General features: G+C 38.1%; 1 protein-coding gene across 1 annotated transcript in view; it reads right to left on the bottom strand.

The window, feature by feature from the left end:
* Positions 1-12,300, bottom strand: part of LOC140493986 (sialic acid-binding Ig-like lectin 12) — a 56,785-nt gene that overhangs the window by 42,993 nt on the left and 1,492 nt on the right. The window contains exons 3-5 of the mRNA XM_072592921.1: positions 9,177-9,479; positions 6,112-6,432; positions 5,503-5,604 (exon numbers count right to left, since the gene is read on the bottom strand). Of these exons, the coding sequence (XP_072449022.1) occupies positions 5,503-5,604; positions 6,112-6,432; positions 9,177-9,479 (726 nt within the window). The remainder of the gene's footprint in view (positions 1-5,502; positions 5,605-6,111; positions 6,433-9,176; positions 9,480-12,300) is intronic.

Below are 12,300 nucleotides of genomic sequence, written 5' to 3'. Positions count from 1 at the left end.
ATACCTTGGAATGAGGGCTCACAGCTCCTTGAAAGTGTAGTTGCAAGTAGGTAGGATAGTGAAGAAGGTGTTTGGTATGCTTGCCGGTATTAGTCAGTACATTGAGTATAGGAGTTGAGAGGTCACGTTGCAGCTGTACAGGACATTGGTTAGGCCACTTTTGGAATATTGCATTCAATTCTGTTCTCCTTGCTATAGGGAAAGATGTTGTGATACTTGAAAGAGAAGATTTACAAGGATGTTGCCAGGGTTGGAGGGTTCAAGCTATAGGGAGACATTGAATAGATTAAGACTATTTTTCCTAGAACATCGAAGGCTGAGGGGTGACCTTATAGAAGTTTATAAAATCATGAGGGGCATGGATAGCCAGGGTCTTTTCCCCAGTCTGGGGGAGTCCAAAATTAGACTGTATCATTTTAAAGTAAGAGGGGAAAATTTTAAAAGGGACTTAACGGGCAGCTTTTTCCTGCAGAGGGTGGTGCGTGTATGAAGTGAGCTGCCAGAGGAGGTGGTACAATTGCAATATTTAAAAGGCATTGGGATGGGTATATGAATAGGAAGAGGTTAGATGGATATGGGCCAAATGCTGGCAATTGGGACTAGATTAGTTTAGAATATCTGGTCAGCATGGGCAGGTTGGACTGAAGGGTCTGTTTCCATGCTATGACTCTGATGCTATGACAGAAAGGTCATAACAACAAAATAAAGTTTCAATTTGTATACAGTGACATTGGTAACAGAGACTTAATTCTAGATAAATATCACTCTTTTCTTAATATTTCGCATTTTAAACACTGATTCTTTCAAATTTCTTTCCTTTGAGCAGCTAAGGCCTTTCTTTTAATGATTCTTTTCCAAATCTCCTCACATGGACTTCTCTCTGTTCAAATTCTTTCATTTCTAACACATTGCCAATCTGGATCCAACTTCCACAACTTGAAAATTCTGCAGACTAAAAATCACTTCTGCTGAGGTAAAGGGTTTCCCTGAAATGAACTGAAAAGCTGCTCTGCTTTTAGGAGAAAAACTGTTCTTTTCAAAACTGAGTTCTGAGTTCTTCTGAACTCAGCTTGCAACCTTCAGTTCTGAAGACAAAACTAGATGAACTATCTCAATATTCTTACTGTACAAGTTATAAATCCAACAATGTAAAAAAAAAATCCATTAACATGACAGGGATTGTGACTCCAGTGCAATTCCATTCTTCCTGGGAACTCATGTATTTACGTCACAGTTCCAATTTGACTTTCTAGCCTTTTTAAGAAAAACAATCAACCTACCTCCATTTTAATATCCAAATTTCAAAAACATAATACAATATATTTACTATTCTTTCTGTCACATAATTAAAATCGTCTTTCATTTCCCCAATTAGTGGCAATGTTTTCCATCTGTCAGTCACTGAGCAGGGATAAATCTAAATGCTGATGTTTACAGACAAATACTCAGTGTATGAGTCTGACAAACCTTTGTCGATTGTCTCCATGTTGGCATTATACCACTCTATGTACAAAAGGTTAATGAGCTCATTAAAGTAGTTCACAAAAGAATATTGTACAAATGTGTAAACTGTTGATAAAGTTGAGGTTTCATGGGTGCAAGTGTCATTTGGACATTTTTAATTTTCAGAAGGTCATGATTTAAATTTTGCAAAGGTCTGAAAGAGAGTGAGAAATATCAAGAAACAGTGGTCAGATGACACCACACTTTGGTTACAAAAGTCAGTAAATTGTAGGAGAAAAGAAATGCAAAGGGAGGTATGACATTCCACACTTCTGAGGCTTTGAAGTGGTAAGTTTTGATTTAGATACATTGTCAGTACTGAGAACAGGAAGTGTATGTAGGACAGTGTATTGGGATCTTAAACAAGAGAGGAAAATTAATAACAAGTATAAAAGAACAATTATGACATAAATTAAAGTTAAATAATTTCTGATGTGCAACAATAAAAAATTTCACTTTGAACTTTAGTTGCACTGTAATACACTCTCCTTTAAATATAAAAGCAGAAATTGCTTGAGAAACTCAGTAGGTTTGGAAGCATTTGTGGAGAAAGAATTAATGTTTCAAGTTCAAAGATATTTGTTCAAAATGTTTTTGAACTCGAAACATTAACTCTGTTTTTCTCTCTACAGATGTTGCCAGACCTATTGAGTTGTTTTGTTTTTTATTTCAAATTTCCAGAATGTGAAATATTTTGTTTTTATTTGACAATCCTTTGGAAATCTGAATCAACTGGCCCAGGTTAACTCCTATCAGAAATTTGATCCCATGTTTTACTTCTAGTCATTAATCAACAACTGAAATACGTGTAATATTAATTACAGCTTTAACTTCATTATCATAGAGGGCACGTTTTCTTTTACCCTCCAGTCATCCTACACAATGGCCTTGACTGATGTCTTTATTGTTAAAGCCTTTAATGCAACTTTTACAGATTCCCTCTGCATCATGTGAACCTTCCATCCTTTTGACTCTTTTATGTTAAGTTTCCATGTAGTATCACTTCTGGTTGAATATTAGAGAATATAAAATATCAACATCCTGGTGGTTATCTTTGTTCAGAAATTGAGCTAGATTCACCCTAAAAATACTGTGGCTACAAGAGCGCATCAGAGACTAGGAATCCTGTAGCGAGTAACACCTGACTTCCTGAAGCCCGTACACTATTTATAAAGCACAAGTCAGGAGTGCGATGGAGTACTCCCCATTTTCCTGGAATGAGTGCACCTTTCTTACATGAGGAGTTTGACAATATCCAGGCCAAAGCAGCCCACTTGATCAGCACCACATCCACAAGCACCCATTCTCTCCACCAGCAATGCTCGGTAGCAGCAGTGTGTACCCATCTACCCCAAGACGCCCTGCAGAAATTCACCAAGGCTTTTTAAACTACACTTTCTAAAGTCATGATCACTACCATGTCAAGGGAAAAGGGAAAACCATCAGTCCCTGCAGGTTCTCCTTCAAGCTGCTTATAGTCTTTACTTCATTATTTTTCTAATTTATTCCTATGGCCTGTAATGCTGCACTATTTATTTATTTACTTTTCTAATTTTTTTTGTTTCCTAAGAATTTGATCTTAAGTATTTGTACCAAGGTATCTTTGTACCAAAGATGGTGCTGTAATATGACGACTGTTACCTTTTCACTGTACTCATTTGAGTACCCGTGACAATAAAGTTCATTCAGCTCAATCCAATTCACTTGGAAATATATCGTTGTTTTGCTGGGTCAAGATTCCGGAACTCCCTCCGTGACGATATTGTGGATCACCCTACATCAAATGGACTGCAGTGGTTCAAGAAGGCAGTGACTATCACTTTCTCAAGGGCATTTAGGGAGAGGTAAGAAATGCTGACGCAGCCAGCAATGCCCCTAACCCATGAATGATGTTTGAAAGTTACTGAAATAAAAGTAAATTGGTGCATGGTCAGAGTCACTTCTTGCACCATAGTCCAACCATGGCTGCAAAATAATTTGTAAGTAATAGAAAATGTTACAATACAGTATTTGCAAAAATCATGTGGTATTTCTCATTTTGTCAACAATTCAATTTATCACTTCATTTTCTGGTTTAGCAAATAATCACTCAGGTTTCAATAGTTATAACACAAGTGATGACATTCAGAGGATTAGATTTTCGGCACGTTAGTGAGCATTTCTGATGTGCCGTAAATGAAAGAAGACCATGACCATAAGAAATAGGAGTGGAAGCAAGGCCATTTGGCCCATCCAGTCCACTCTGCCATTCAATGATGGCTGATGGGCATTTCAACGCCATTTACTCACACTCTCCCTGTATCCCTTAATTCCTAGCGAGATTAAGAATTTATTAATCTCTGCCTTGAAGACATTTAACGTCCCGGCCTCTACTGCGCTTCATGGCAGTGAATTCCACAGGCCCATCACTCTCTGGCTGAAGAAATGTCTCCTCATTTCTATTTTAAATTGACCCCCTCTAATTCAAAGGCTGTGCCCACGGGTCCTAGTCTCCCCTCCTGACGGAACGATTTCCCTGTGTCCATCCTTTCTAAGCTATGCATTATCTTGTAAGTTTATATTAGATCTCCCCTCAACCTTCTGAACTATAACAAATACAATCCCAGGATCCTCAGCCGTTCATCGTATGTTAGGCCTACCATTCCAGGGATCATCCTTGTGAATCTCTGCTGGACACACTCCAGTGCCAGTATGTCTGGCTGAAGCAGCCTGCCATCACAAGCACTGCACTCAAATCTGTTACTGCTCATCTCTCCAGGTGACAGAGTGGCCTCAGTTCAGTCACCGTGCTTATGCAGATTCTGGAAGCAGCTGGGCATTTAAATAACCAGATGCCTCACTGAAATAGAAATTTGGAGTCAGTGAAATATGGGACCCAGACTGTAGAGGCTAACCATGAGAGCGTATATATGTGCTCTCAGTGTATTTCCTTTAGATAGCCATGATTTCCCCTTTGGAGAACTGAGATACACCTTACAGTTATGGACTGTCGACACCTTAGGTGTGGAGTCGGGGATCCTTTGGTCATTGGGGTAGGTGTCAGGAGTCCTTTGGGAATATCAGCAGGGGAGGAAGGTGTGCATCAAAGGTTCATAAAGAATTGTTAAGGGATGTCAATTAGTGTCTAGAGCTGTCAGCAAGCATCTAGAAGTGCCAACCTAGCAAAAGGTGTCAACCTGTCAAAATGTCCCAGATATGTCAACAAGTTTCAAGAAGTGATGAGGAATTCAACAAGGATTAACCTGTCAAGGTGCGTTAAAATATAGTTTCATTAGTGTGAGTGCTTTTCTAACTACAGTGTAATCTTTGACATTGAACTTTAAGTCATAATATTACATTTTCCCTTTGGGCATGGGCATTGTGGATGGTCAATGAGTTGACATGATTGTAAAAGAGGGAAAAGGTGGTGGGTGGAAGTAAGCATGAACTTGGAACTCTTGGGAAGGAAGGCCATCAAATATTGGTAGAGAGCATTAGGTTGCAAAGAATGGCATGGGTGGGGCTTAGACTGTCTGGGACGATGGGGGTGGTAAACAGAAGAGATATTTTATGTGTCAAACTCCATCTTTAAATGCTGGCAACAACAGCATCCTGGGGCAGGCTTTCTGCCCAGTCCAACTCAAGAATTGCAACCTCTTCCTGGGAAACCCAGCCTAATTCCCAATCCAGCCAACATCCCCAGAAATGCATGGCCACCTATTTAAAGGTTAGATTCAGAGCTGGGGCTTTGCCTGATTCTTTACACCTGACCCACAAATGAAAGTCTGGCTCAAATGATGGTAAAAAGATCTGTAAAGCTTAGCCTTATTTGAAAAGAATAAATGAGATGGTGAAGAGAATGGAACATGTAAAATAACTTAGGGAGCAAAAACACTTACAAACACATGACTACAAAGGACTATTGTCACACTGGCTAGTGAAAACCACATTCTTTTACAGCTCGCTATTGATGTCAATGGTAAGGTTAACACCAAAACCAAAGGCTTACTTTAAGTTTACCTTTCAATTGTCTCTTCCAGATCAGACAAATGTATATTGCTATCATACCGATTAATCCAATAACACCAACGAGTGAAGATAGAATATAAAGCAACAAATGATCTGTGAATGAAATAATAATTAAAAATGAAGTAATGATGAATGGCAACAGACATAAAATGTAAACATCATGTATAATCTTTGAAATGGTTGGATATATTTCTGAGAATGTTATAAGGTTACAAACTTTAAACTTTTGTTTGACAAAACATTGTCATTTTCTTCAGAAAACATTGCAATATTTATGCCTAACTGCAGTTAATGGATAAAACTGCATCATATTAGTTGTCTATTTTTTTGCACTACATTCCAAAGCACTGCAGAAAAAACAAGACAGCTAAAATAGATTGATTCACTGTCAATTTTTATTAATTTGTAAGTATTTAACCATCTGGAATAGGCTGTATTATTTACTACAGCTTTAAGTAAATGAATATTTCAATTTTTCAAATTCTAAAATCAATAAAGAAAATCTTAACTATAATCAATCTGTGCTCCCAATTCGTAAAATTAATTATTCTGTAACAACCATCACAAGCTTTACACCTGCATTAGTACATGGATTCTTACCCTTCTGAAAAGCCATCAATGAAACACTGCCATTTCTCCAGCCGTAGCTATTATTTGCCACACACCAATAGACTCCTGCATCTTTAGACTGGAAGTGTGGTATCGTTAATATTGAACTGTTTAATCGAATTACATTTTCTACCATAGGAGTTAAAATTTCTCCATTCTTCAGCCATATTACCGTGGCGACTGGATTACTATCCACAGAGCATCTCAGTTCCACAGATGAGTTACTGGGGACAGTTACGCTGTCATTGGCCTTTTGATGGTAAGTGTCACTGTCTTTCAACCTGTACGTTATTGTTGGTTCCAGTGGCCCATCTATACGTAAAGCAAATACAAACTTAATTTTTTGTATCAATAATAACTCTCACACATGCAGATACATTCTGGCCAATTAACAAAATTCTTCATTGACATAACACATCTATAAAAGGAAAACATTTCAAATTGCTTCACCGAAGTCCAATCAGACAAACATAACGACTGAGCCAAGGAAGAAAGTAAAAGGAACAATACCCAAAAACGTGTTCAAAGAAGCAGATTGACAGGATTAAAGGGGAGAGAGAGAGAGAGAGAGAGAGAGAGAGAGAGAGAGAGAGAGAGATGGGGGTGTCCATGGAAGGAATTCCATACTTTAACAGCTACAAGATATATAAGGTGTATCAGATTATGAGGTCATGATTTGGAGATGCCGGTGTTGGACTGGGGTGTACAAAGTTAAAAATCACATAACACCAGGTTATAGTCCAACAGGTTTAATTGGAAGCACACTAGCTAGATTATGAGGGGCAGTGACAGGGCAGATAGAAAGCAGCTGTTCAGATTAGTTAAAATGTTAGCAAGAAGGGGACCATTTTTTAGGCAATATGCAGGAATTCAGAGGGGATTTGAGGAATTTTTGTTTTTACTAGAAGGTAGTGGAAGCCTGGAATGCACTACCTCAGAGGGCAGTTGAGGTAGATAATCTTGTAAAACACTTTGAAAAAGTATTTGGATGACCACTTGAAATTTCAAACATTCCAGACTATGGATCTAGTGCTGGAAAGTGGGATGAGTTAAGATTTAGCATAGATCTTTTATTGTTAGTGCAGACTTGATGGAGGCCCTCTTCTGTATTGCATGACTCTATGATTCTGTGATATTGCAGACTTTGCATCAATTATGGGTTGGAGAGGGTAAAGTTAGAGGGATGTAGAGCTGTAAGAGATTGTAAAGCTGGGGTGAAACAAGGCTGTGGAGTCGGTGGAATGCAAGGATGAGAATTTTAAAATCAAGAGATTGGCGGATTAGAAACCAATGCAAGTCAGTAAGCAGTGACTATGGGAGTGTGGAACTTGGTGTGGTTAGGATATATATATAGTAGAGATGGACAATATTATCATTCTGTGAGTAAGATGTCATTCTGATGGAAAGGATACAGGAGTGGACTGCTGACTCTTGTCAGCATAAAATAGAACAAAATGAGGCAATGATCAGGGAAGATAGATGGAATTTAATAAACTTGGAATCAAGTCTTTCAGATTTTTAATTGTAGCCCTTTCAGAACTGGACCTCAGATATGTAGACCACTAAAAGAAAATGGACATGGGGGAGTTAGATGAGCGATGGCAATACAAATTTGGATATTGTTAGCATGCATATGAAGTTAACATTGTTTCTCAGGCTAATGTCAGCAGTGTCGGTGAGAGATAGGAGAAATTCAAAGATAGATTCATGAGAATACCAGAAATAATGGTGTAGAACAGATACAAGTGAGCATAAGTGAAGGCAGTTACACTAACTTAGCTAAAAGAGGAAAGCTATTTGAGGAGTCTAGTGTGGCCGACTGCTGTCACATGCTTCATGAAGGTTGACAAGGTTGAAGTGGAGGAGTACACCGGAGTGAGAGATACAAAAGATGTTATTTGTGACTGTCATTCGGCTTAATTCCATGCTGTGGCATTGGAACCTAATTGAAAAAGTTCAGACAAAGAGCAATATGAAAGATGGACATAGTTTGATGGAGAAGAAAGGGAATTGGAAGACATGTAGATTTTTGAGAAATGGTGATGATATCACATTTAACAATGAATAGCTGAACAAATTGTGCATTATATGTACCTGTACCTTTTGGATTTAAAGCAGTGAAGGTGCTTTGTAGAAACCACCAAGGTGGGAAACAGTATTGGGAAGATAACCATCAAAGGCATAGTTGAAGGAATAACTGATCAGATCTTTGGCTGCATAAATAGATAAATAATGTAAGGACAAAGTTTGGACAATGAGGAGTTGGAACTGCCATTGCAATACCTAAAGTGAACGTTTCTCCATAAAAGAAGGATTGGGTTACCAGAGTGGAAGTGGAATAAGGTGTACATATTGTGTGGTACAAGCAAATAATATGAGATTACATTGCCTGTGATTGAGATAGGGAAATAGGGAGGTTGCATAAGGCAGAAAAGTGTGACTGGCAACTGTGAATATGGATTGTGGAATATATAGAGATTGAAAGGCTAACAGACAACATGAGGGCAGTGAAATCAGTGGAGAAAGGTCAAGAATGCAATGAAGGTCAAAATCATCAAAGATGAGAAGCTGCTCAGTGCAAAAAGCTTTTGAAGGGATTATTGAATGGCAAAGCAAGCTCAGTGGCCTACTCTTGTTCCTATTTTCTCTGTTTCAATAAAATAAGTGGAGGTTTGAAAGGTGAGAGAGCATGGAGCTTTTACAGGATAGATAAGAGGGGTAGTAAAGATAAAGGGCAAAACATGCCAGAGATGTGAGTGGACAGACATTACTGAAATTTGGTGATAAGCACTATGCTGTTACACTGGCATTTTTGATGGGTCAGGTGATGGAAGGCATATTCAGAAATACTTTAGCACAAGGCAAAACAGTGTGAAGGGACTTGATCTGGAACCACAGACAAAAGGACACGGGGGAAATTCACAATACAGTATGGGGCATGGCACAGTTGTAAGCAGAGACTGATGAGGAGATAAAAAGAGGAAGACAAAATCTAAAGTAAATATACTTATCATAACCTTTTGTGAAATGGTAACAAAGCTAAAGATCATACTCACACTTAACATCTAGTTTGATCCGTTTTGTTAATGGCTGTTTGAAAGTAACATGATTTATCTGACATGTACAGACAGTTCCGTGGTCAGTCACTTGAGGGATGATCTCAAATTTGCCGGTCACATTAGGTTTGCCATTAACCATTCCTTTCAAGGTTGGGACAGGGATGTTTGTCATCATGTTTATTCTATTACAGGTCCAGGTAAAGGAGATGTTCTCAGAGTACAACCCCTGGGCAGAGCAGGTCAGAACTGACTTTTGTCCAGCAACCAAACTACGACCAATAATGGAAATTTCAGGCATTTCTGAGATAGAGAAGAAAAGAAACACAATTTGTCATTTTGGTAAAATAGTGTCACATCTGTAGTTAAGTAGCTTTTTGTCTAGATTAAAGGAATCAAAAATCAAAATGTGTGTTAGAGAATTACACTAATATCAGTTTACCTTGCTGCTGTGTCAGGAGCTTTCAGTGCAATTTTTTGATAGCAATTGTCTGGTCAGAATGACTCACATACCACATCCCTATCCTCTATTTTACTTATAAGGTAACTGTCATGCCACAGTAAGACAACTCAATAGTGCATTAATTACAGCAGAAGCTTGTTCTAAATGAGTTTATGTTGATCAACGTATTTTCAGATTCCTTGCTGAGATTAACACCAGGTCAATGTAACATACTTCCAAAATATTTCAGTCACTCTTTGTTACATTTTTTCATGTTTACCTGTGAACAGCTGTTTTGGGCCCATTTCCCTGGGGCTACATACTGTAGTTCTACTGTAGTGACATCAACAACAGGCACGCATACAGGAATGTCCAAGGCCATTTGGAGAAGTTAGAGCTGAAGACACTGAAGCTATTGGAAATCTTCATGATACTGCTACTGGCTTCCACTCAATAATATCATTGGACAGAAATTATGTATAATTTACAATTTTCCTCAGTATCACATGTTATATGTAAGGCTTCATCAATGTTACTTAGTGTTGAAAACAATCTGTCCTTTAGTAGAATTCAACTTTGATTAAATTACTGCAAATTTAATAGCATTCACCTCCTATTCACAAGATTTTTAACCAATAAATTAATATATTTACTATATATCAGTACAATCATTTGGTATATTGTGTATTAGCTGAAGACAGCATTTATTGATTAGTATGTAACTAACAGTTGAAATATTTTCTTTTCACACCAATTCTTAAAAATATGGCAAAATCAGTTTCAGAAATAAATGGAGCTAAAATGTTAAAATTAGTGGCAGTGAAATCAAAGATAGGTAGGCTGAGAATTTCTCTTGACAGTATATCCATTTGCTGGCACGTTCTGCCTCATCAAAGGCATTTTTAAGCATGCTACTTGCTACATGCCTGATTGCTACTTGCCTGATCAATGAAACTCTTTTAACTGCCCTACCAAGAACAACTTCCATTTTGGAAGTTGGGTCCCTGTTGTGACTGAATACCAGCTCAAGCATCATCCTGGTGCATCTTAGAGCCAACCCTTCACCTCTTTTTGAGCACCGATTGCCCCTCTTTGTGGTTCCCACTGCACAATGATAATCTGTCAGGCAGAGTCTCTTTCAAATTTTACATTGTTGCTATGCCTTCAGAGGATATCCTAGGTGCTAATTGGTCTGCAGACCAAAAACATATCACACATCAGTCACCAGTGGAACAGTGGGTCATGACACAAAACTATCAAAACTATCTCACAGAATAATACTAGATATAATTGACACTGAGGCATACAGCTATGAAGACAAGAGATCATTAGCTTCACCAAAGAGGTTTGTTTTGAATGAGTTTTAATAGAGGAGAGATTAAGAAATAAGAGGTTTGGGGAGAAATTTTTAGAATTCAGATTCTGGGCAGTTGAAAATACAGCTGCCAATGGTGAGGCAAAGCAACTCAAGGTAAACAAGTGAAATGTAAGAATCTGAGTGTTGTTGGGATGGAGAAAATCACAGAGACAGAGAGGGTCTGGTCAATGAGGGATTTGAAAAAAGGAACGAACATTTAGAATTCTTGGCGTTGAAGAATTGGGAAGTAGGGTTGATCAGTGAGCACATGGTTGATAGGTTAATGGAGTATGAGCTTTTTTTGTGCAATAACTTTGGACAATGTAATTAATAAAATATTTTTATAGAGTGTCAATTAACAACTAACAGAAAACTAACAACACAAATAGTACACTGCAAGGTATGAAACTCAAGAGGAAAATAATTATCCCAAATAATTTTTTGAGAATCATAAATGACTGTGAATAATATCAACAAAGCTATCCTCAATATTTATTGTTTCTCTGCAAACTAAGTTTCTCATTTCATATGTGACAAAATAAGACACATTGTTGCACACTTTTTTTGTTATTCTTTAGGACATTGCTCTCCTGTGTCTAGATCAATATTATATAATATCATTAAGTACAAAAAACAGGGTATGATTCCTGCGAAAACCCTTTTTCGCCTGAAACTTCATTCTTTACATAGAAATTCTCACAATCACTCTCTGAAATCTCTATTTGATATATCCTTATAGTTTATCACAGCTTTGTCCAATTTATTTGTAGTCTGTTGATATGGGTGGCACGGTGGCACAGTGGTTAGCACTGCTGCCTCACAGCGCCAGAGACCTGGGTTCAATTCCCGCCTCAGGCAACTGACAGTGTGGAGTTTGCACGTTCTCCCCGTGTCTGCGTGGGTGTCCTCCCGCAGTCCAAAGATGTGCAGGTCAGGTGAATTGGCCATGCTAAATTGCCCGTAGTGTTAGGTAAGGGGTAGATGTAGGGGTATGGGTGGGTTGCACTTCGGCGGGGCGGTGTGGACTTGTTGGGCCGAAGGGCCTGTTTCCACACTGTAAGTAATCTAATCTAAATGTCATTTGGTTTTGATGAAGGGTTTAAAACAAACCATTTATCTACCTCTTTTACCGAATAACTGGTTTTCTATTTTCCACATTTGCTAGCTTTTTAAAAAAGTATCGATTCTGTAGAATTGGTTTTCATTTGAAATAGTAGAACAACTTCAGGTGTATTCAATTTTATATGGAATTGCAAAGCAATGGATGATAAAGTTGTGAAAAGCTACATGAGCATATTCTTAAGATAAACAGGTATAAAGCATAA

Source organism: Chiloscyllium punctatum, chromosome 23, assembly GCF_047496795.1.
Source record: "Chiloscyllium punctatum isolate Juve2018m chromosome 23, sChiPun1.3, whole genome shotgun sequence".
Taxonomy (NCBI): domain Eukaryota; kingdom Metazoa; phylum Chordata; class Chondrichthyes; order Orectolobiformes; family Hemiscylliidae; genus Chiloscyllium; species Chiloscyllium punctatum.
The sequence above is the reverse complement of the archived record's forward strand: the minus strand, read 5'-3'. Positions and strand labels throughout refer to the sequence as shown.